We start from the raw sequence: 25,017 nt of genomic DNA on the forward strand, positions 1-25,017 counted from the left end.
GCAGTTCTGAAACCAATAGATTTGTGTATAGTATAGTATATACATATACTAAATACAGTAAGTCGCTATATATATATATATATATATATAGTACACAGCAATAGTCAGTGGCGCTGCGATCGGTTTTGTTTTCGGTTAGTTATTTATTTTCAGCAGGTATAGACCTCCAGAAAAATTGCCAAATAATACTAACATAGAATATGGGAGATCAAGCAGTGCAAACAAAATCAGCAGAAAATACAGGTTTTTCTCTATTCTCGTTGAAATTATTCTCAAAAGTGTACAGAAAATGCGTGTTCTAATACTATTTCATTGCAGATGTCAATCAAGATGAACTTATCTTGCAACAACAGAGGCGTATTGAAAAAGAGGTTATTGTTTTTTTTGTCTTATCTCATGTCAAGTGCAAGGCCTCTGATCTAATTACAAAATGACTACCTAGTACCTTAAGAATTGTAACATTCTAATTATTGATTCATATGAAGTATGTGTCTTGAAAATTTACTTATTTTTGTATAGATACAAGACTCAACATCTTTGGTGGGTGAAAAGGAATCTCTTAAAGCATTAGAAAGTGAATATACAGAAGACGATGTATATTTATCAAAAGCAAAAGCCTTGGCTCAAAAATATTCTTTCTTCAGAAGAACAAGGCCAGATGGCAATTGCTTTTTTCGAGCTTTTAGTTACGCATATTTAGAAAAACTAATTAACAATAAAGAGGAATATGAGAAGTTTCGAGATCTTGCACGTAAGAGTAAAGATAATTTAGTTGAGCTGGGATTTCCTCAATTCACAGTAGAAGATTTTCATGACACGGTAAGTTTGTAATATTGAAATAATTAATGATTTTTACTCATTGGTTAATCTTTCCAGTTTATGGAAGTTATTGACAGAGTTGGGGGTGGTACAGATGATAGCTATGCAGAGCTCCATAAACTTTTTAATGACCAAGGATACTCAGATTATGTTGTGGTTTATCTTAGGCTAATAACATCAGGACAACTCCAGAGAGAAGCTGACTTTTATCAGCATTTCATAGAAGGCGATCGTACTGTTAAGGAATTCTGCCATCAGGTCTGTAATTTGTATTCTTGAGAATGATTGGATTCTAACTAAAACCTATTAATGACAGATGTTTTATATAATAATTAATATATTATTTATAAAAAAATTCTTTATCTAACTTGATCATATTAATTATTTAATTTAGAGAAAGATTAAAACTCTAAATTGAATTCTGCATGCATTAAATAATTTTAAAATTGAGTAAAAAGTGATCTTACAAATGAAACAAATTTAACATTTTTTTTCAGGAGGTAGAGCCTATGTTTAAAGAGTCTGATCACATTCACATCATTGCTATGAGTACTGCTTTGAATACTGGTGTACGTGTAAGATACATGGATCGAGGTGCTGGCACTGAAGTAACAGCTCATGACTTCCCAGAAGGTTCAACACCATCTGTTCACTTACTATATCGACCAGGTCACTATGACATTCTTTATCCATGATAATTTTTGATTAATTAAAGATTCCTCGAATCCCCTTTTGTCACTAAGAGTGAAGGATCGTACCTTCTTTTTTGTACTTTATACGTAAATTATAATTAAAATTTTCAAGAATCCATAATTGCTTCATATTCAAGCGATTGCAGAGAACATTTTTAAATTATGATATACTACAATGTAGCCGATGTATCTATTTTATTAATTTTTTAACAAGTTAAAATTGATTATGAGAGTTAATATGCTTATAAGAAGATTCTATAGCAGTAAGAATTAGTATTATGTCATTATTTTTAAGAAATGAATCATTTGATTTGTATAAAATATCAAGTTTTCCGCTGCTTTCGACTATATATTTTGTGAATGAAAATAAATTTACTACAAATTAATCTAGTTTTGTTTAATTTTTTTTATTCTTGTTATAGATCTACAGATTTTGTAATTAATGAAACAATTTTCTATGCTTCAATATCTTTTTTTCCAACTGAACTATCTAATGCTGATAAGTTTAAAAATGAACACAATGCTTAAACTGCTAGCAAAAATTAATTTATTATCCAAAAAAAATGCTGAAGCGAATATCCAACCAGACTACATGGGCTGGATGGACGAACATGCGTTGCAAAGTAAGTCAATCATCAGCTAATGTTTCAAGATATTGAAAATTTTGATGCATATATGTAATAAATATTACTATTTTTGTTTACTAGGCAGTATAATTTATCCATAACTTTATATAGTTTGAAGTTTCAGTAAAAAAGAAGATAATATATAATTACTTTTGGGTGTCACCCATAATATATGCTTCTCAGGGGACGGTCAAAATCAAATTCATTAGTTTTAAAAGCGAAATATTTTCGTCTAAAATATGTATAATACTCAAATACAGTGAATTTAATTTTTTTATAGCATTGGGTGGCCGCTACGCTTGGACGCTAACTGCACGGTGCAAAAAGGGACTGTTTAGGCCACGGATAGGCGTGACAGCTGATTTATGCTAGTCTGTGCTATAAAATAGCGTACAATACTCGTGGCATAATTAGTCCGACACGGCACGGCGTTTAGCTCCCTCGCTACGCTCGGGCGCTAATACACGCCTTGCCGTAATGGACTATTTATGCCACTTGTATCGTAATATACTATTAGTACATTACGATACGTGTGACTTGTATCGTATAAAATTTTGTAGCACAGACTGCTAAAATCCGCAAGTCTCGCCTATTCGTGACTAAAGTAGTCCTTATTTGCACCGTGAGGTTAGCGTACGAGCGTAGCGAGTGTGATAAAAACGGTGCAAAAAAGGACTACTTTAGTCACAGATAGGCGTGATTTAACAGCGGATTTTAGCCACACTGTGCTATAAAAACTTTTTTTCTCATTATAACTTGAAAGGAATTTTACATTCAATTGCGAAAAGAGTGAAACAAACACGAAATATTCTTTTACTTTCTATACAGATTTAAATGCACTGATGAGAAAAAATAATAACCGCGTTCTTTGTAAAATTGAGATTTCCAATTATTGAGGAGCGAAAAATACATTTTGAAGATATTCAAAAACACCAATAAAGGGGCGCTTGAAACATCAGGACGATAAGTACGCTTAAAAATTCGATTCATTAGAATCATCCCATTCTACAAATTAGTTAAACACTTCAATTGTGACGATCATTTAATTCTTAACGAGTACGAAAAATTTTTCAACTCTGTCATATTCGGTGACCTCACAATCATCGTAGAAGATTAAAAGAGACAAAACAATAAAAGAGCTTTAACTTTAATCAAAGTATAGGTTTCGGTTTTTAAAAGCTGATACTTATACATTATAATATAGGGGAACATTTTGCACTTCTACGTCGAAAACCAAGTAGTATGCATATATTTAGCTGCCAAACAACGTAAATTTTTCAACATTAAAACAATTTTTAAGTATAATAATGATATTTAATTAAAATAAATAAATTAATAAATAGATAGAATCAGACAAAAATTTTGATAATTTTTCATTCTTTAAATATGTATAGGATTGGGTAGCATAAATTTGTACTTATATATTCGCGTGATAACAGATTTATGCTAAGTGGTCAGTGTGCTATAGAATAGTGTGTAAAATATACCTATACTGCGATGATATGGGTAGGCCTATTAGGCCAAGCTGTAGAATATTTTTACACGACATAACTTGTTGCAGCAAATCGATTGTGCGATCATGTAAAAGAAGATAAGCAGATGAAAAGGTATATGTTTTTCACTCGCATTTCCGTTCCTTATTGTTAGTTATTAACAATTTATTGCAAAAAACCACGTTTTTTATCTTTTTTTACTTATAACTTTAAAGCTAAAGGCGCTATCAGAATGCCTCAACGATACGGTTTATAGAGAATAGAAATATCTACAAAATGAGAGGTCGAACGCCTCAATCGGATGATTAGGTCCTGAGATAATTAGGAAAAACCGGAAAATTAGGCGTTTTTTGGAAAATTCATAGCTCCGTCATTTTCTGAGCTGGAGCGCTTAAATTTTGGGAAAAAGTAGGTATTATAATGTTCTTTATATATGCAAAAGTTGGGTGCTGTCGGATTATTAGTTTGCTCAAAATCGCGATTCAAAGTTTGCGGTGCGTTTTTTCCGGCAGGTCTGTATGCTGTACCGTAAGTCCGATTGAAATTTCAAAAAAAGGCTCGAAAAGTTGACATCGTGCACTACCAAACGTAGATTTCAGTTTTTTGATCAAGTGCCTGGAAGCATATAAATCCCGTCGTAAAGTTCGCGAAAATCGGCCGAGCGCGCGCTCGCAGTCGAGTGGTGGGGGACGGAGCAGCGCCGGCGGAGAGGCGTATACATAGTAATAGGGGCGCGCGGCGCGCACGTTACCTATCTGCATTAACATTTCTCAGCATCTACTACAGCTATTTAAATGATTTTTTTTTTTTTTGATTTTGCGGTAATGGACCCAGAGAAATCACATACCGATGAGCAGAGCGTCGGTTTTAAATAGGAACAGAGAGTTCACCAAAATCATCCCACTGTACCTTTCGTAATGATTTTTTCTGAAAACATACCAAAGAATGGAATTTCTCGTTTCATTACCCTAAAGTAAAAAAAATCATTCAAATAGCTACAGTAGATGCTGAGAAATGTTAATGCAAAGATAGGTAACATGCACGGAGCGCGCCCCTTTTACTATATATACGCCTCTCCTCTGGCGCTGCTCCGTCCTCCACCACTCGACTGCGAGCGCGCGCTCGGCCGATTTTCGCGAACTTTACGACGGCTTTTCGCATGCTTCCAGGAACTTGATCGAAAAACTGAAATCTACGTTTTGTAGTGCACGATGTCAACTTTTCGACCCTTTTTTTGAAATTTTAATCGGACTTACGGTACAGCATACAGACCTGCCGGAAAAAACGCACCGCAAACTTTGAATCGCGATTTTGAGCAAACTAATAATCTGACAGTACCCAACTTTTGCACATATAAAGAACATTATAATGCCTACTTTTTTCCAAGCTCCCAGCGCTCCAGCTCAAAAAATGACGGTGCTATGAATTTTCCAAAAAACGCCTAACTTTCCAGTTTTTTTCTAATTAATTTAGGACTTAATTGTCCGATTGAGGCGTTTGACCTCCCATTTTGTAGATATTTCTATTCTCTACAAATCATCTCGTAGGGGCATTCTAATAGCGCTATTGTTAATGACTAACAATAAGGAACGGAAATCTGAGTGAAAAACATATACCTTTTCATCTGCTTATCTTCTTTTACATGATCGCACAATCGGTTTGCTGCAACAAATTATGTCACAATAAGACAGTTTTAAATCCCTACAGCCTGGTCTATATATTATACCTATTATTATGCACGGCTACGGAGTACGCGGCATTATGGGATTGCGCATGTGCGCTGGAGTTTGTCAATAATATTGACTCAATATGGCGAATGTCAGGAAAGAGTCGTAGCGTTTGTGACGTTGTAAAGCACAAGTGAGTTTCATTGAAAGTTGATTACTACTTACGTATATAAGTTCATACATACAATAAGTTGGAATATGTCTCGAGAACTAAACGTTAAACTATAACGTTAAAAATTAGTCATGCATAACTTTTTTATACTTGAGAAAAAACATTGTATTTTATATGCATAATAAACTAGTCACATTAATTGATTTTAAAAATATAAAAATAAGAGAAAAAACATTGTATTTTATATGCATAATAAACTAGTCACATTAATTGATTTTAAAAATATAAAAATTTATTGAATCTATTTATTAACTGCTGGAAAAGAAGAAATTTCCCTGTAAAATGGCTTCTGCTTCTAGTACTAGTGCTCGTAGTTTATTTGTGGAGTCTAAGATCAGACTTGCTGATAGAGTACAGGTGAACATTAACAATATTGCATCTTTGACAAGACAAATTCAGAGAGGTTCAAAGAGTAATGAAGTAAGTATATTCAAATCACTTAAGATTATTGTAAATTGGGCTCATTTATGAAATAATTATTTTATAACCTACTTTTCAATTGCAGATTCTGATGCAGGCAGCTAGAACTTTTGCCCAGCAAGAACAAGGTTTAGAAAGCACAGAAGCCAATTTGAAAAAGCTGTCGTTGATCACTACTCATTTAGAATTTCAATTAAATGCTATCGACCAAAGTGCATCGAAGTTAGAGGAAGTTACAGAACAAGTTCGAGCAATGCAACGATAAATAAACCATAGAAGTAGCATTCATTGAGAATCATGGAACTGCAATGTATAATAATTTTGTTATTTTATGACTGAATAGCTATAAAAAAAATTTGTTTTCTCTACGAGAATGCAAAGCATACAAGTTTTATTGTTAAAGAATTAAATCATTGTTTGTAATTTTGAACTAGATCTGAAATTATTATTTTTAATAAAATAAAATATACGTACAAAAAACAAAAATACACGTATTAACTTTATTGTTCTCTTTTATTCACAAGGAAAATTTGTCCTGCTTTCTTGCAGGTTTATAATGTAAGATCATAAAATATAGAGATTAGTTAATAGAAATTTGAAGACTCAGAAGTTTAAAAATTAAAATTTTAATTCACGCGCCTTTGCCGCCCCGTCGCCTTTTTCTTTTATATTTGGACCGTGCGAGACGCGCCCCAATCGCCAGCGGATCTTGTTTTGCAAAGTGAAGGGCGAAGGTTAGGTTTATACTGGCACATGCAGTGCAGCAGTCGGTGCCTGTAGCGAATGAAGTGTAAACGTAGAAGCATTTTTTTGCTTTGTATAATTGTAACATTAGAAGATAATTGTTGCTAAGCAATTATGAGTTCTGCAATGAAGAAAAAATGTTCTTTAAGACGATGTACTGTGTTTGACTGTAGATCAGGAACATACAGTGATAGACGAGTGAAGACTGAAACGGGCCTTCGACAAACCACAATATTTACCCCACCTATTAATGTAATGTATTTCAAAATTTTCAACTAACATTCTTTTATGCTAAATTTAAGAAAGTTAAGAAAGTACAGCCTTTTTAAATGTGAATATATATATAAATGTTTGTAGAAGCCAGAGCTCCTAAAAAAATGGTCCAAAATATTGAACAAAGAATTGACAGAAAAAGATAGAGTTTGTGAATTGCATTTTGCAGAACATTATGTGATAAAATCAGATCACACCAAATTACCCGATGGAACAGTATTTTCGTTACCTAGAATAAAATATCGTTTAACACCAGATGCGGTTCCTTATAACCCTAATAATCCGGTAAAAAAAATAAAATATTAAATATTTTTATAATCATCATTAATTATAAAATATACATATTAAACTTCTCATAAAATTGCAGACAGAAGTTGAAACATATGAACAAGGAAAGGAAATCCAAATAGCAGATGTACCATACAACTTTTATTTAAATACCATCAATATTTATCAGGTATTTTTTTATGTATTAGATTACCTTATAGAATCGATTAAATTTTTAGGGTGCAGCAGACCAGACAAAGGATGGCTTTCTAGTGGATCATCAATATTTTATTGATGCAAGGAAGCCAGATCAATACGTTTATTATAATAAAGAAGTAGCTGCTTGTTTTATGATTCCAAGTATAAAGGATGCCTTGGTAAAGAAAAAAGAGGTAAGAAAAAAATAGTAATTATTTCATTCAACTATTTTGATATATCTGCTCAACAAATCATGTATTTTAAATAACTTTGCTACAAATGCGTTTAGGTCTCTGAAACAAGCGATGCAAATGATAATGATGAAATTACTATTTATGGTACAGATGATACCATTAAAGATACAAATGATAGTACAAATAGTAATATCATTGATGATACAAATAGTAATATCATTGATGATACAAATAATAGTATGAATAATACTATTGATGGCACAAATAATGGTACAGATGATACCATCGATGACCCAAATGATGATAGCAATTTTGAAGTAATGGAATTTGAAGAGGTTTTCAATGTTGATAAAATAGAAAAACAAAAGTTGAAAATACAAGAAGTTAAGGATTACCTTGTGGAGAATCCACTACAAAGAACGTGGAGTTGGATGAATTACACGAAAAAGGATAATGGTATCACTTTTGCTCAACTCGATTGCAGAAGTAGAAAAATTAGATGTTTTGTAGAAGTACACGAAGATCTATCTATAACGGTATAACTTGTTTATTGTATAAAATACTTCCGGTTTATGTGAATTTTTATATTGCTCAGAGTTGGATTTCACAATATTTATCTTTAAAAAATGTAAAATATTTCATGTTATAAATCATATTTATACTATGATTGCATTCAATTGACTGAAAACAATTAAATCGACTCAACCAATGTTTTTTTTTATCAACCTTATCAAATCAAAGTTCAGCAGTATAATAGATATTATCTGTTTTAAAGTAATTATTAAAGTTGGTTTTATTCTTCAGCTTCATACAGGGGATGACAAAGTAAGTTTAGAAATAGAATTTGAATTGACATCAATACAAAGTATTTCAAAAATGTTACAAACGGTTGTAAAAATGAAAATATGTTCTGGAACTGCTCTAGAAAAGGAAAGGCAAGTATTTTATAACATACCTTAGAATTGTGATATTTGTCAAAAATTATAATTTGACTTATTTCTTTAATAGAACTTATTGTTGTCATTGAAATAAAAAAATCAATGTCATTTGAGCACATTTTACTAAAACAAAAATTTGTTTGCAGTCGAAGTGAAGATTGTACTGGAATAATTATTCCAGAAGAAGAGTACAAGTGTGCGAGAAGCTTAGATAGATGTATAGCTTGTCGAAAATTAAGGATTAGAGTGATGCACTCACGAGATACCAGAGATGTGAACGTTAAATATTTAAATTTGAAAAAGCAATATGAACAATTAAGGCGGAAATCAAGATACCTAGAAGAAAAATTGGACATTAAAACCACAAGATTAAAAGCTATAACAGAGATGATTAAGTCTGTCAACAAATATGGTAAAAATTATGAAACAGAGTTATGAATATGCATAAGTAAAATGAAAGAGACTGATGCATAGTGTATTTAGTATTATATAAGTTAGTTTGTACTTTTCACTTTCTGACCGTCATTATTTTACTGAACATCTTTAGATTTTTTGTGATGATACATTTTTTAGTTACTTAGTTAAGATTTTTACATAGCAATTAATTTTTTGGTTGAATTTTTATAATCTATAATTGTATGTGCCCAAGTCACAAAAAAATAACAATTTACTATTAATGTATGTCATTTCGTTTAAAATTTTGAATACTTGTATTTAAATGAAAGATACGTTTGAATCAAATATCATCAATGCCTACAGATTAAAATTTTTGTAATGTAAATATACATTTACAATTTTATTTTACAATCAATATTCTACGGAATATATCAGATGAAACTTGAATGTTTGCATTTCCTATACGTCTTCAATGAACGTTATGAAAACAGAAGGGAAATATAAAATTTATAAAGTCAATGTACTATACCTGTATAATAATTTAAATAATATTTTTATAATTAAACTAAATAAAGTACTTCTATTGAATGCACTTATATTTATTTACAAATATACTTTTAACATTTTTCAACACAAATCTGTTATAGTAATTTGTTGATGTTATCTTGAAAAATAATAATGTCGAACATAACATAACAGCTGTTTGTTTCTTGACTTACGTGCTCGTTTTACGCAAACTAAAATTAAAAATAGGTACCGTCTAATGTTACAAGGAATAATTGAGTATACACAAGACAATAGTGAAATTATTTTATAACGCGATCCCCTTTTAAGTTTGAGTAAAGTGGGATCACGCAAATATTTTATTATGTAAACTTTGTAGAATTGATTCTTTTCGCTTTCTTTAATATTTATATAAGGTACACATAGATACATCTTAATTTCATACTTTTTAGTCACAATGTTCCGATGCTCATGAATGCGCTGTTTTACACTTTATTACAGAGTGAATGAAAATTATTTTCAATGATTGAACGCAACGCCATAACAAGTTTAATATAATAATTTCATCGATATTATTTTTAGTGCCATATGTCATTAACAGATACGTTTTATTATATCGATCCTTTGAAACTCAATCTATTTCGACACTATATATATATATATATATATAACGAGTTTTAAGAAACAACATTTTTAGGTGCATTCGTTAATGTATGCCGATCACCTTGACGATAGTGAAAATCCGTTATAGTTGTGAAATATTATATGAATTATTAAATTATATTTTTCATTTATTTATAGAAGTTCAATTTTTACAGTAATAGTTTATTGCTTTTGTGTAATATCAAACATTTAATTATTCTTTCACGGATTTAAAAGTTATGAGCGTCAAAGTTATTATCGGTATACATAGATACATATTCATACTATTAAGTTAAAATATTTATGGCTTTTCACTAATAATATATATATATATATATATATATATATATATATATATATATATATATATATATATATATATATATATATATATATATATATATATATATATATATATATATATATATAATATATATATATATAATATATATATATATATAATAATTTATCTTTTCTGAGTATAATTATTATGATTTACACATATAATTCGATATGTATATGTATATGCAGCGAACTAGACAGCAACTTGCAATTCACATGATGAAGTTAAAAATTCATTTTTTACGTTCCAGTGAAGTTAATTCCTTTTTAGAAATGCACAATGTTTCTCGTAAAACATAAATGAAGAAATTAAAACACTAAAATAAAATCTTTGAAATGTAAAAACGAGAATATAGCTCTAGTTTTAATTATTGTTACTATTATATTTTCTCATTAATATGTGATTAGTTTTATTATATTAATATTTGGTTTATTTCCGTTTTTATATTATATATATTTATTAAGTTACAATTGTTAATATTTTACTACAATATCTTACTATATAAAAATGCGTAATTGAAAACTATCTATAATTATTCAAAATGATGATAAACTTACTCAGATAACAGTTCAAAAAACTTGAGCTACGATGTTTGCAGATCTAAGGCTACGTGTATTAGCAAATATTGAATTATTCATATTATTATTCTCTTTATTTTATTCTATTTTAACATTTTGTTAGCAAACATTTCACTAATTATAACACTTTTAAATCTTAATTGTTAACTTTATTATACAGAGATATATAGATTTTATTATTGGAAATTTGTGTTCTTCAAAAATATATGCATGAATTATAGTTTTAAAGTTCATACATTTGTTTGAAAAATATCTCTTTTCAACTATAAGGGGAAAAAATGTTACAATAATCTTTAAAAAAACGCAAATCAACTGGAAAAAAATACATACCAATCATTGATAGATCCATCATCATTAATCACTGCTTTTCTTCTGCTTGACACAGAGAAGGAAACTCGAATTTTGAAAGATGCAATCATAGTTACGACAATATTACACGACCATGCTTAATTTGAGATGGTTTACTTCCCTGCAACTTCAATGATGAAAATCAATAGATTCTTCATTTAAAAAAAACCTTTCTGATCACCATATAGTAGTTTATTAAAATTCTCATATAACATTGGATAATTTAAATACTTATATAAGTCTATTTTTATGTATGTGCATTCCAAGCGCTGCGTGTGCCTTTTACGTGAAAATATAGATTCTGTATAGTTAATATAAATTCATTTGTTTAATTTTTTTGTTTTGGTTTACGGACTGTAATATTTTAAATGAATATTAGTTCGTAATATTTTAGTTTGCGAGTTATGCATATTTTAACTCTCGCCAGCATCGACTTGCAATATTTATATATATGAATATAACGTTTATACGCCTGTTTAGAATTATGCGTGTCGTGTGATGTGATCGTATAAAATAATGTCAAAATTATAAAATCGAAGTAAATATATTTGGCTTTTTATAATAGAGGTCTATTTTTATAAGGATATACTTTATATATAATTATTGCTGCACCATATATCAAGTATATAAATCTTATAAAAAATCATATCGATATCTCGGCAACGCAAACATTCGAATTCGCATACTTTGAACCGAAGACTCACAAATAATCAAAAAGTATACCGCGTGTGCAGACTAGACTAGTTAACATTCGTATTTTCTCTGCCGGCGCGCGCAACATTAACGTCGTGTCTTTTTCGCACGCGCATCTCGCGCATATCGCTAAACGCATTAACATCAGGATTGGAATTCGCCGCTCATCCCTTTTATTACACTTGAATGCATTACGCGAGCGGCAATATGCGGAGCGATCGCGTTACGAATATTCAGCCCAATTATATATATATATATATATATATATATATATATATATATATAATAATATATATAATAATGTTAACGCTACCAGTACACCGTACGCGCGAGAGCTGTCACACTGCGCGCAGCTCTCGCGCCGCCTCAATTACCATCTAGAACTATATACTTATATATTTCCACAATTTTGTGCATTGCAGGCGACAGCGCGAAATAATGCGCGATAACGCTCGCTCGCTCGCTCCATCGCGTTATACCTATATATCCTAATGAGATAGTTCTACGTATATATATATATATATATATATATATATATATATATATATATATATTATATATATATATATATATATATATATATATATATATATATATATATATATATATATATATATATATATATATATATATATATATATATATATATATATATATATATATATATATATATATATATATATATATATATATATATATATATTATATATATATATATATATATATATATATATATATATATATATATATATATATATATATATATATATATATATATATATATATATATATATATATATATGCTTAACAGTACCCACGATATATTCGATTGTTCGTGTAGAATTATTATTCATTGTATTTGTAGTAGTGTACGCGTAACAAATAATATAATTTATCGTTATATTATATCGTCGCTCTATGCAAAGACTAGCACAGTACAAATTTTCAAACGAGAACTAGCACAGCTCATGATTTGCCGCGAAGTGTAGCAGAGTTCAGAAATGCCGTCAAGACTAGCACAACTTGCCACTTTATGTTACTTTAAATGTGAGTATTTTACGTGTATTTATTGGATTAGTTAAGTTCATGAAAACCTTGGACAAAGACAGACAAACCTCAAAGTTTTGAAAATTTCAAATTCGGTAAAAAGTTGTAAATTGTGAACTTTTAAAAATGTTCATCATCCGGGACATTTTCGCAAAAATCGGGTAATTTTTATAGAAATTCGTTGTTTCAAGTTTGAGTTGTGCTAGTCTTCGCGGGAAATTTTGAGTTGTGCTAGTCTAGCGTTCGTCAAATGAGTTGTGCTACTTATGACGGGAAATTTGAACAGTGCTACTCTTCGTAGGGAGCGACGATGTATGCCTTATATATTAATACTGACTACCCCAATTTCATCATTTACACATTTTTACTATAATTCTGATCTCTCGCGTCTCTCTAACATTATTGCTCACAGGTCATAATTTGGCATGGCCTGCGCATAGATATTTTTTATAATATGTTAATTCAATAATTCGCACATTTCTTTTTATTCATTATCTTAAATGCTGCTGATCTTGATTTCCCTTGCCTTTTAATCATCCCGCACTATACTAATACGTACATCATACATTTATATTATGCAAGTTGAACGTGTCGTACGAAAATAATAAACATCAGTGAGAATAGTATCTAAAAAGTGCAACTGAGTGCATATTGGTCCGTACGATTAATTTTTGCCTCTTTTGCAAGCATTATTTTCAAGTCCTGAATTATTTTTATAAATAGAAAGTGAAATTTGCGCTTTGATAAATAAATTACATTTACATGTTACATTATTAATAGAAAACGTTTCTATGTACAAAAAACATGTATTATCTTGTATCTGAGTTCAATATCAAATTATGTGTCATATTGTGTATTTTCAGATATTGAATTATCATTAATTATTATTACACATCATACGATCAGAAACACGTCCCAAGCTTCGATCGCATATCATATTACATAGTGCATATTGATTTTTTAAATATAAATTCACAAATGATAATTGTTAAACTTTGTTGAAACAAGTTTCTCAAATTAAACAATTATATGTATATGAGTCATTCTACGAGAAGTCGGACACTTTACGGTCGAAAAATCGAGCTCTTGCAATCTTTGAGGGCACACTGACCAGATCGTTTTTTACATGCGTTTGGAAATACAAAATGTAAAAAGTATGGGTGCCACCTCCAAACCATATGCCAACAGAAAGTTACGAGCCAGTTACTAATTGCCAATAAAAAATAGCCTTTATTGCGCCCCGGGTAATTTATTACCTGGATGAGTTAACATTATTTTTTCCTGCATTAATGGTTAATGGACAGCCGAGCCCGAGGTCTTGAATTTAAAAAAGAAATTGTCAAAAATGACCGTCCCCATCAAAAGTTACGAGCAATTTAAAATAGGGTAAAAATCGTCGTAAATGAGAGAATCTGACAAAAAAGTCTAAATTCTTGGTTTTCAAGCATTTTTCGTATTTTCGACAATTTTCACCCTATTTTAAATTGCTCGCAACTTTTAATAAAAACGGTCATTTTCAATAACTTTTTTTTAATTCAAGATCTCGGGCTCCAAGATCATGATTGCTTGGCCAAGTAATAAATTACCCGGGTCGCAATAAAGGCTAAATTTTTTGATAGGTAGCACCCATGTTTTTTACATATTGTATGTAAGTCCAAGCGCATGTAACAAACTTGGTTTGGTGAAAGTGCCCTCAAAATTGCAAGAGCGCCATTTTTCGACCGTAAAGTGTCCGACTTCTCGTAGAATTACTCATAATATATCGTCGGTCCCTACGAAGAGTAGTGCGTCGGAGACACACTTCTTTGTTTGCCGCGCCGACTAGCACTTTTCACTTTTCGCCGCGAAGGTAGCACGTTACATGGCTCAAACTAATGCCCTTAGTAGTATGAGAAAAAACGTATGATAATTTAATAATGTTTGTACTAGCTGACTCTTTGCATGTGAATGTTACTATGTACCACTTTGGCGTTCATAAATATCATTAATTTTTTAAGGATAAAGCCCCGAAGCCGCAAGTGTTTTTGTGAAAAGTGTTATAGTCTTTGCGGCAAAGACGTGAAGCGAGCGAGTCTTCGAGGGAAAGTTGTGAAAAGTGCTCTGTCTTCGCGGCAAAAGCTTGACCTATGCTACTTTTCGCGGCGAAAAATGAAAAGTGCTACTCTTTCTGAGGGATTTGAAACGTGCTAGTCTTCGTAGGGAGCGACGATATATTGACGAGTGACGATTAGATTATTATATAACTTTTAAAAATCCTAAAAAAAAATTGGTTTTACATCCATATCAGAATATTGATATGATTGTAAATGTTGTCACTTGTAAATCTATATTTTGGGTATAGAAATACATATTTATTGCTTTGATGTTTAAAACTCAAAAATTTTGTCTACCTTAGCGGGATAGTCACATAACAATGCAAACTGATTTAGATATTATAAACATCGTGTTTAATGGTACCAAAGTAAGTAATTTATAAAGTTCACTTAAATTAAATACCATAATACGTATAACATTTTTTTTTAAATTTGTATAAAAATGTAGTTAATGAAATTCGTTAACTTTGTTCATTTTGTTACCTTTATAAGTTGAGTATATTAAGTACATAATATACTGAAAAAGCCAAAATATGTAACTATGAGTATACTTAAAAGTGTATGAGCCTTTCATTTTGCAAGCGCTGTCGTGCAATAGTAAATTAATATTGAATTTTGAAATGATAATTGTGGATTATAATTATAATTTATAAAGTTTTCAAATAATGCATGATATTATAATGCAACAATTTAAATATGTATACTTATAAAAGTTTATGAGTTTCCATTTCATGGGCACTATCGTACAACAGTAAATTTATAAATGAATATTAAAATTTATTTCTTTATAAAATACTGAAATAATAAAGCGTATAATGCTCAAAATCCAAACATATTTCATATTACATTGTTGCATACTGCAGCTTTCAACTCGTGTTGCAATTCTTGAATAAATATCAGCCTTGTATAAAAAATCTTAATTTTGGCCACTGACAATGAAGTCGGTGTTAAAGCTCGAACTGTTCAACATTATTCGAAGTTTCGATTAATACAGATCGAATCCCGGGCAATAACAATAATCCTAGAAGAATTTCTATAGTTCATCAGGCTCCATTCTGCAGCTGCTAAAATTTATGATCAATTCAATAAAATACAAAAGTATTAAACATCGATGATAAGGATGGTACACGCATCCAAACTTTATAGTGTTCGTATATCGATCGGGCTTATTGAGCTTTTATTTAATAAGGTAACATTATAGTATCGCGATACATTGATTTCGCTGAGTCGCAATATAATCATTGTTTTCGTACAACTCAAATGCTCTTTCAACGAAAGATGTATATCGAATTTTCAAATTCAACTTGCAACGAGGTGATAACTCATGATATATAAATTGAAAATTTCTCGCCGAAATTCACCTCGTCTTAAGTCACAATCAGTACGATCAATGTAATCTTATCGCATCGCTCCGCATAATTTTCTCCGAAAATAACAAAGACAAGAAAAGGATAACGAATCACTCGCCAGCCGCGCGCATACATATACATGCATTGTATAAGAAAGAATCGATCCCACATCAGAACACATCCTCCGCAGGCGCTCGCAGCTCTTGTAAGTTCTCTCTCGGTACGGGCCTTGTCACCTCGCGGAAGCATCTCAGCCGCAGCAGCCGCAGCTGTCCTTGGCACGTACGCACATCGCGCGCAGGAATAGACGCTAGATTCGCCTACAGTATGATCGATGTCCAGACGTTTAATAATACACCTACTACCCAGCGAGCCGCCGGCGTTCCCTCCTTGTCTGAGGCCCTCTCTCTCGTTCTCTGCCTTAATAAACGCCGCAAGGATCGATTCACGCTATGTGAACGTTTTGCACTTGATGCTGGTTCACCCCGGCCATAAAGTCCTCGCGCAGAATGGGAAGTACCGTCGCCCCGGCGGCAGCTCTCCTGAAACAGTAATTCGACGACACGGACTCTCTAATGAAATATCAAGGCACCATGCATGCAATAAAGCGCTAACACGCTCTGCTCATCGCTCTCGGGCACTCTCTCGCTCTCTCTCTCTCTCTCTCTCTCTCTCTCTCTCTCTCTCTCTCTCTCTCTCTCTCTCTATTTCCCTTTGCACACGATACAGATATGCGAAGCAGAGATTGTGTATATAGGTGCAAAATGGCGTACGCGTACGTATATGTAATATGATGAGGCGTATCGGCTATGAATGCGACAGTAGGTCACTAGTATATAACACACTCTGGGGATGGCGTATGCTGAAAGGGAAATGCGATGCACTAGAAGACAAAATTTTTATTTTTTGTTGAAACTGTGTTAACGGGACTGGTGATGGACATTTAATATCATATTATTTGGATCGTGTTCTTTAAATTATCACGGTGTGACTTTTACTATAAGTACTTTTGCTGAATATACAGCAGTATGCATAGTAGGAAAAACCCTCAGAAAAAGCGCTGAGCTTTGGCATCAGGGTTCTTTCAACAGGGGTATTTTTAATTAATTTCTCAACTGCAATTAAAAAAATACATTCGTGTAATTATAGGAACGGGATTATTCGGAAACCAAAAAGGGAAATCAGTGGGCTTGTATATGAGCGGGACTATACAATGTGTATATATAGGTACTCGTGCAGAGGAGCAAAAGAGAGGTAGACCACAGAGCGGAAAATATACATACATCGTACATACACCAGCAACGCGAGCATTGGCTGGGAAAACAGGCTATGCACACGAAGAGAGGGGGAGAAAGAGCTTACGAAGATATAGTAAGTACGAATTTGTGTGTGGGCAAATAACATTCGGTTATATATTAATTGTTTTGGGCCTACTTTTATGCTGATTGGGTGTGAGGACCTTAATGATGTTTGTTAATACAACTCGTATTTTTATAAAGAATCGAAAACCATCTAAAAACCAAGTCTAGCTATTATGATTTTTTCATTGAAATGCTTTTCATTACTATAAAATTTATATTATTCTGATGTGTTTTTCTGTTGATATTCTCATCAATATCAGGTTAATAATTGTTATAAACTTTCTTAATATTTGTTTATCATAAAATTTAGTATTTTTAATTATTATTATTATAAACAATAATTTTATTAGCATATTTTGTACTATCGGGTATATTTAAAAAGTTTTTCCCGTAAACATTTTATAATGTAAGATGCTTTAACTAACTACCACGGAGTTAGATCATTTATAAGAAATTCAGATATTAATTTTGGGGGAAAATGCCTCCATTTGATTAACACGTTAACCAACCAAAATGGTTAATTTTCTACCAGGGGATATTCGTAAAATAGCCCACGTGCTAAAGGACGATGTGGTCTTTCTAAATGGCAACGCCAATAACCAACGTGTGCGCTTATCCCCTTTGGCAATATTCGCGGAACAATTAATTTAATTGCGTTCGAGTCTCTATAGTAGTTCATACAATACTATCGATATCGATAAAAAACTTTCAATAACTGTTGATAAATTATTGGTTAAACTAGAGTTAGTAAATCCAAATTGTAATAATACCATAATATTATAACATCTGTACACAGTTCCTCAAATTTTTTTCAGACTTTTCTACAATAATTTATAGTTACATCCTTTGACAACCTCGGAAATCTCGCGGTAACGCTATAATACACCTTGGTCTACCCTTTAAGGCACTCAGTCGATAAGCTGCTTAAAAAGAAAATAGAACTTTCTCCGATAGGGGGATTGACTATGCACATGTGAGCATCGTAAAAACAGAGGAAATTGCTTGAATCGAAGCCTTTTACTTGCAGTGATATATATATATTATATATAAAGTCTTTTCGTTCACGATGTCCAAGGTGACCTGTGAAGCTAACGGGCGCAAAAGCTCGGCGCGTACGGTAGCAAAGCTGTAAAATTCCGTGGAAAAAGGGAGCTGGCGAATTTTATTTTCCCATTAATTATAATTAAGAATATTCATTGGGGTAGTTTCGCTGCGGGCGGTTATCAGCGGGATACGCTTTGATACGCGTTTCTTTTACGACTCTACGTATAAAAGATTAATTATCAGCTGCGCGATAGATGTGATTTAGAGCGTGATTTTACCATTTTTATTCTGTATATTTTGCAATTTTCAGGTCCGATGTTAGTAAACGAATAATAATTCAAGAGATTCGTAGAATGTACTACTGAGTTTCGAATGCCATCTAAAAAATTAAGTATGGAATAATTTTGATACAGGAATACAGGATATGTTGCAATTACGTCACTTAATCAATTAATCAGCTCCAAAAAATTTGTCGTGTAAACTGAATTCGAATGCCTAATTTCAATTTGAAATTTCATGGAAATTGCATGCAAATGGGAATCACGATCAGTGTATTTGTCTCCGGTTAAAAGATTGTCATGTATTTGATCGGTTTGAATGTTAATACACATTATGTAATATTGAACGTAATTGAAGCTAGTTGTCATTGATATCTAATAATTGATTAATACGATTAATATTATAGTGATGTCTTATTTCGTATCACCTGCAGTATGAGAGTATTTGTTATAATGAAGTTCTTCAACATAATTAACTTCAATGAAAAATAATGTAAAATGACGATGTTCGATTAGCATAAATCAATTAATTTATGCTAATCAAATCCTATATATCGCATAATACAGATGTTAAAAGCTAAAATTTTCTAACGTCTAATGTGATTCCCCACTTTAGTATAAATTGAGTTACCGCACGTACGTATAAGTGTTTCAGTGGCAGCGGGCTTTCAAGGAAGGAGTATCAGTTTCACCTTTTAAAATGAAGATCCTATTCGAGGCAGTTTAATGAAACTTTTACTTCTAAATTTTCAATTCATCAACTGAAATGTTATATTAGAAAAATATATGCCGAATATTTGAAAAAATATTCATGCAAATATACAAGCATCATATCATTATGCACAATGAATTTGAGATAATTAGCTATTAACGTCGTACTCTACGCGATTAATTTTTCAAATTTCATGCTTCAAAACTTTTATTGCTTTGAGAACCAATGCGATGTTTTTGGACTATAATGTAATTATTGTACGATTTGGGAAGTTCTTTATATTCGAGTACGTGCTAAATAGATATCTACTAACTGTTCCCTCGAGCCTCTCAACCGTACATGATAATACAAATGAAAAAAAGAGAAAATACTTACTGGGCATGCAGCAGTCCATGTATAGCCGGCGCCAGCACCGGGTGTTGGGTATGCGACTGGATTAGCGGCTGTCGCTGTGGCATAGTCTGGGCTGCAGCGAGTTGCTGTTGAAGCTGCGTCACCTGCTGTTGAGTCGTCGGCGCTTGCTGTTGAGCTGCCGCTGCGGCGGCCACCGCCGCTGCCCCCTGAGCCGCACCAGGTGGTAATTGCAGCGCCGCCTGAATCAACGGTGAAGCCGCAACCGCAGCTGCCGCCTGGACCTGCTGCTGATGTGGCTGGGCTGCCGCTCCGATTATGGACACCGACGGCTGCAGGACCTCTTTGTTCTGGGCTGCACGGGCACGTGCTAGCAGCGACATCACAGTGCGTTTAGTGGGCGACATTGCCGGCCGAGCACCTGGTAGCAGAGGTCGTTTTCGGCCACCTGCGAATTCAGGTTTTGGGGTTAGGTGCGTTTTTAAGGGGTATTCATTACTGGATCTGGATTTTGGAGACGACTCCGAAATCAGACTATTTCAGAACTTTTTCTATTGAAAGCTATATGACGAATCAATATGCAAGAATATTCATACAAATTCGTTAAAATTGGAATATACCCAATGGAAATATAAAAGAAAATAGTATCAGCTTTAATATTGTTTCATGGCTCAGCTGCTGTGCTAACTTGATTAATGAAAAAAGTGAAATATCGTTTCCAATATCAATTTTCTAATATACATATTTTTCCATCACTTTCTACCTCTCTGATTGCAAAAAGTTATAGCCATATGAAAAACCTTTTTAAATCCCGGTGAAGTGCGTATATATGTTTTAATGAAAATCTGTGAAATATGAGATCGCAAAACTACCACTTATTTTAATCAAGCAAAAGGATAGAACATTTTTTTAATTTTCAAGCCTTAAAAACATTTAAACGACTGATACAAACGAAAACTATTATATAATTATAGTTCTGTCGCATTTCGCGGAGCTTTTCCCAATTACGGCCTCTTCCCGCAGTCGAATTTTTCTAGTAGGGACTGTTCTAGTTTGCGCTGCTAACGAATATGCGCGAATATAGGTGTGTCTCCCGAACGCCTACGCAGCATCAGAGAGCGAGAGAGAGAGAGAGAGAGAGCCGTCGGCACGCATGCTTCGGTAAATACGAAGCCAGTGACGACGGGAAACAGGAGGAGACAACTGGGACGGATGCACAAAGAGCAATATAATTGGGCATGCCGACCGAGGGATCCTCGTCACCGATGACACTTGCAATCAACTCCGCCGCGAATTGGTCTGCGGCACTGGCACTGACTCCGTGGAATAATTGCCGGAGTACAGTTGCCAGGCCGCGTCTTTGCGCTCCCTCTCGCACAGCTATATACCTATGCACAATGTGTACATGTACAGGTATGTGTGCAGCTGTACAAGTTCTCTGCACGCACAGCCGTATAGAGGATAGAAGCTCTCCGCGCAGCTGGCGTAGCTGAGATCGATCGGGGAAATCTGGTTAGTCCTTATAATGACGATGTAAAGCTATGGTGTTCCTATAATGTTTTGTGAGGCTGGGATGCGCTTTGACGCGTTGCATCTGTATGCCGAGCTTTTGCTAACAAGATCCGTTTGCACGAGTGTTCGAATGAAGCTGGGATTATCCTCAAGATTGAACTACCGAAAGCGGTATTGTTTTAACGTTGCTCGGCATTCATCGCCGCGCGTTGCAGCTTCGAGAGCGCACGTATAGGTTCATTCGGTTTAGATCCGATTTAGATCGGCGCTATCAAACTGCGCTCTGCCAAATTTTTCTTCTATATCTATATTTGAGATCGCGATCTGGCTTATTTGTTCGTTTCGGAAATGCTTTAGTGTGTTAGAAAGAAAATTCGAAGAAAATAATGTTGCATAAGTATATGAGAGTTACTTAATTAAATGATACTTTAAAGCAGTTTCGTTGTGTCATAACTGCGAGTGTATATCGCTAGAATAGCATTGGTTGGCGAAACTTCATTCGAAGGCGCATCGTTAATAAAAGCCGATTATGTGGTTAGAATCACGACTGACTTGTAGTTTCGAGTTAAAACTCTAAGCTTTGCTTATTGCCTGATGTAAAGCACTGAATCCTACGCATTTTAGAGGAGTATATATATTTCTAAGTAGCGTGTAACGAAGGAGATTAAACTAGATAATTGTCATTTATTCGGCGCGGTAATAGAGTACCGAGTAATTAGTACGAAATAAACGAGTGTAAAGTAGCGATATTGAATTACTATATCATTAAATGTTATTTCATGGCGTTAAAACTATAATTCCCTTATTGCACTGTTATATGCTGTTATTGCCCTTGAGCAAACGCCATAACAGTTCCGGGTTGGATTCAATTAAATTTAATTAGCTCGAGTCCGACTATAATTACCATTGAATCACTAACGCTCCTCAGAATCAATCATCACAAACATTGTGAATTCAAATGTTCAAAGATGATTGCTAATCATTGACAAAAGTCGTTGCACTTTTATGCGTAAACAAACTTCCTATTTTAAGTATTTATAAATTGTATGATGACATCTAATATCATATTTCTGTACCGATCCAAGATGAGCCCACAACCTTCGGGAAACGCGTACTTATTTTTGGTTGAAACTTTGAGAATAAGTTTTGTCCCATGAAGCTTTGTTTTCAAGAATGAATAGCCTATTTGTAAATAGCTAAAACCTTTAATAAGCAGGGTCTTTACATTTTGATTTGTAACTTTGGACTAATTACAGTTCAGATTATAAACAAAAAGAATGCTTGAAAATTCCAACATTAGCATTTAGTATTTCTCAACAAACAATGGGCCATGGGACAGAAGCAAGATTGGATCGTTTCATTTCTAGGTGTAACCAAATTCAAAGCCGACAAGTACTTCTATAATACACGATAACCGCGAGATCGGAATCTCCTCAAAGCAGCTAATCTATAGTTATTATCCGTAATAACACTCACCGAGGTTGGAGGTAACAGTGGGCAAGGCAGTGCCCTGACTCTTGAGGCTGGCCGGATGGGGCGGCGAAGGCGTCGGTCTCGTCGCTCCGTCATCCTGGCCATCTATCGAGTTGGCCGTAGTAGCGGCTGTCGGCGAGTTGGCTGCCTCGAGGCTGGATGCCGGGCTGAGAGGTGCCTCGACTGCTGGTGCACCGCCACCCTCGCGGCCCTGTGTGTTCAGGATCTGCATCTCCCACATCTGCTCCTGGCGAATGTCGTCGTTGTAGTCCTGCGGACAGATCGAGCGATTGAGATATCAGCTGTTTTGGCTTATCGTACGAATTGTAGGGTGGTTTCTACCGAAAAATTTCGGTATAAGTATTTAAAAAAAAAGTAAAAAGTGTTATAAAAAATTTTAATGCGCTGTGCAGTGTTCAATTATTATTTCTTGAATATCGAAAAAATAGTGCAAAACAATTACGAATTCAAAGAAATATAATTTAGAACATGTATCTCTATATTTTGGATTAAAAATTAGTTTCACGGAAGATATTCCAAGACTATCTCTGAACTATGAGCTTTTGAGTCCTTCATATTTTATACCTATTATATTAAAAATGTTGAGGTTCTTAATAAATCTCGATTCGTATCAAGCTGGTCTCGCACATTCTTAGCGGCTTGGAACGTTATGACGTATAGGTTTCCCAAAGAGATTTAGCGTGTTTGTTTGAATTTTCGCGGCTCTGATTAAGATACCGTTTTGAATTCACCGCTCGGTATAAGAGTAGACGTAGGTAAACGTTTATCCCGAGAGCAGAGCTTTGTTTTCGACAAACACACCATATCATTCGACTATGCGAAAATACACCGTGAATTATTTAATCTTAACACAACTGCATGGACATTGATGAAGGTGCGTACTTGTACGTACATAATATAATCTAATATAATATAATATACATCGCGAGGAGCAACAAAGGCCAGATAAGCTGTATAACGCGGCATTTACATATTAAGTCTCGCGATTGTATGCGAATCGCGAGCTCGCAGTGTATATGTATGTATATACACATTAGCAACGTCCCCGGAGAATTTCGCCTTAGCTCTGCCCACGTCATGTAAACCAGGACATTACATACGCGTGTATGCATAAACGAGCCCGGAATGTAAGGACGCGATGTAAAGCCCCGCCGGTGCGCCAGCGGTAGGTATTAGGTAGATAGATATACTCCACATCAGCGGGAGAAACGCAATCAAAAGCACATGAGCTGACTCCTGTATGCGCATACGTATACGTGTATGTATACCTATATGCCCGTCTGGTGTTGCCATGATGCTCGCGCTACTGTGATGATGGCAGCGCATCTATAGTGTTGCGGCCTCTCCCCAGAATTCCGGCTCTCTGTGTGTCGCGAATCGCTCGAGAGATGTACCTCTCGGAATCTCCGGCGTAAGTAACGCAAACACGCGCGATGTGCTCCGAATACAGTCTGCCGCTTCCTCGAGCGATCTTCCTGGATTCTATACGTTATTTGATGATCACGCTGTGATTTCCAAAAAGTTTGCAACGTAATTCTACGCCGACAAAATGCGTTTGATGCGGAGAAGCCGCTACTATGCACGAGGCTGAAGCTTGTAGTTGTCGAGAGTTTCGCGAACATCGCACTGTGTATAGACTGAAGCGTATAGAGAGAGAGAGAGAGAGAGAGAGAGAGAGAGAGAGAGAGAGAGAGAGAGGAGAGAGAGAG

The 25,017-nt window shown here is 33.8% G+C and overlaps 4 protein-coding genes across 5 annotated transcripts in view; 3 read left to right on the forward strand and 1 right to left on the reverse strand.

The window, feature by feature from the left end:
* The first annotated feature begins 97 nt into the window (after positions 1–97).
* Positions 98–1,897, forward strand: LOC100118027 (ubiquitin thioesterase otubain-like). Its single transcript, XM_001602060.4, has 5 exons — positions 98–243; positions 319–371; positions 520–819; positions 877–1,077; positions 1,317–1,897. The coding sequence occupies exons 1-5, from the start codon at positions 201–203 to the stop codon at positions 1,512–1,514; spliced, it is 795 nt and encodes a 264-aa protein (XP_001602110.1). The 5' UTR covers positions 98–200; the 3' UTR covers positions 1,515–1,897.
* Positions 1,898–5,244: 3,347 nt separating this feature from the next.
* LOC100678697 lies at positions 5,245–9,551 on the forward strand. Its single transcript, XM_003426164.5, has 9 exons — positions 5,245–5,490; positions 5,829–5,949; positions 6,035–6,945; positions 7,051–7,251; positions 7,334–7,381; positions 7,473–7,625; positions 7,721–8,161; positions 8,430–8,560; positions 8,710–9,551. Exons 3-9 carry the CDS (start codon positions 6,808–6,810, stop codon positions 8,999–9,001), a joined length of 1,404 nt encoding a protein of 467 aa, XP_003426212.1. The 5' UTR covers positions 5,245–5,490; positions 5,829–5,949; positions 6,035–6,807; the 3' UTR covers positions 9,002–9,551.
* LOC116415744 (BLOC-1-related complex subunit 7) lies at positions 5,812–6,214 on the forward strand. The gene is made up of 2 exons (XM_031920853.2): positions 5,812–5,949; positions 6,035–6,214. Exons 1-2 carry the CDS (start codon positions 5,812–5,814, stop codon positions 6,212–6,214), a joined length of 318 nt encoding a protein of 105 aa, XP_031776713.1.
* Positions 9,552–13,324: 3,773 nt separating the features above from the next.
* Positions 13,325–25,017, reverse strand: part of LOC100118106 (RNA-binding protein asd-2) — a 75,824-nt gene continuing 64,131 nt past the window's right edge. The window contains exons 5-7 of one of the 2 annotated variants that reach the window (XM_031933576.2): positions 23,291–23,558; positions 20,327–20,750; positions 13,325–17,098 (exon numbers count right to left, since the gene is read on the reverse strand). In XM_031933576.2, coding sequence (XP_031789436.1) covers positions 17,002–17,098; positions 20,327–20,750; positions 23,291–23,558 — 789 coding nt within the window. In that variant the 3' untranslated portion in view covers positions 13,325–17,001. Of the gene's footprint in view, positions 17,105–20,326; positions 20,751–23,290; positions 23,559–25,017 lie in introns of both variants that reach the window. The other variant, XM_031933575.2, reaches the window with a different exon arrangement.

Source organism: Nasonia vitripennis, chromosome 1, assembly GCF_009193385.2.
Source record: "Nasonia vitripennis strain AsymCx chromosome 1, Nvit_psr_1.1, whole genome shotgun sequence".
NCBI classification, from domain to species: domain Eukaryota; kingdom Metazoa; phylum Arthropoda; class Insecta; order Hymenoptera; family Pteromalidae; genus Nasonia; species Nasonia vitripennis.

Excerpts from the sequence above, each read along its gene's own strand:
- LOC116415744 (XM_031920853.2), top strand. The coding sequence starts at position 5,812 with ATGGCTTCTGCTTCTAGTACTAGTGCTCGTAGTTTATTTGTGGAGTCT. Across the intron at positions 5,950-6,034 it reads GAGGTTCAAAGAGTAATGAA|ATTCTGATGCAGGCAGCTAG; the intron begins GTAAGTATATTC and ends TTTCAATTGCAG.
- LOC100678697 (XM_003426164.5), top strand. The coding sequence starts at position 6,808 with ATGAGTTCTGCAATGAAGAAAAAATGTTCTTTAAGACGATGTACTGTG. Across the intron at positions 7,382-7,472 it reads AGGAAATCCAAATAGCAGAT|GGTGCAGCAGACCAGACAAA; the intron begins GTACCATACAAC and ends TTAAATTTTTAG. Across the intron at positions 8,162-8,429 it reads ACGAAGATCTATCTATAACG|CTTCATACAGGGGATGACAA; the intron begins GTATAACTTGTT and ends TTTATTCTTCAG.
- LOC100118027 (XM_001602060.4), top strand. The coding sequence starts at position 201 with ATGGGAGATCAAGCAGTGCAAACAAAATCAGCAGAAAATACAG. Across the intron at positions 372-519 it reads AGAGGCGTATTGAAAAAGAG|ATACAAGACTCAACATCTTT; the intron begins GTTATTGTTTTT and ends ATTTTTGTATAG. Across the intron at positions 1,078-1,316 it reads TTAAGGAATTCTGCCATCAG|GAGGTAGAGCCTATGTTTAA; the intron begins GTCTGTAATTTG and ends ATTTTTTTTCAG.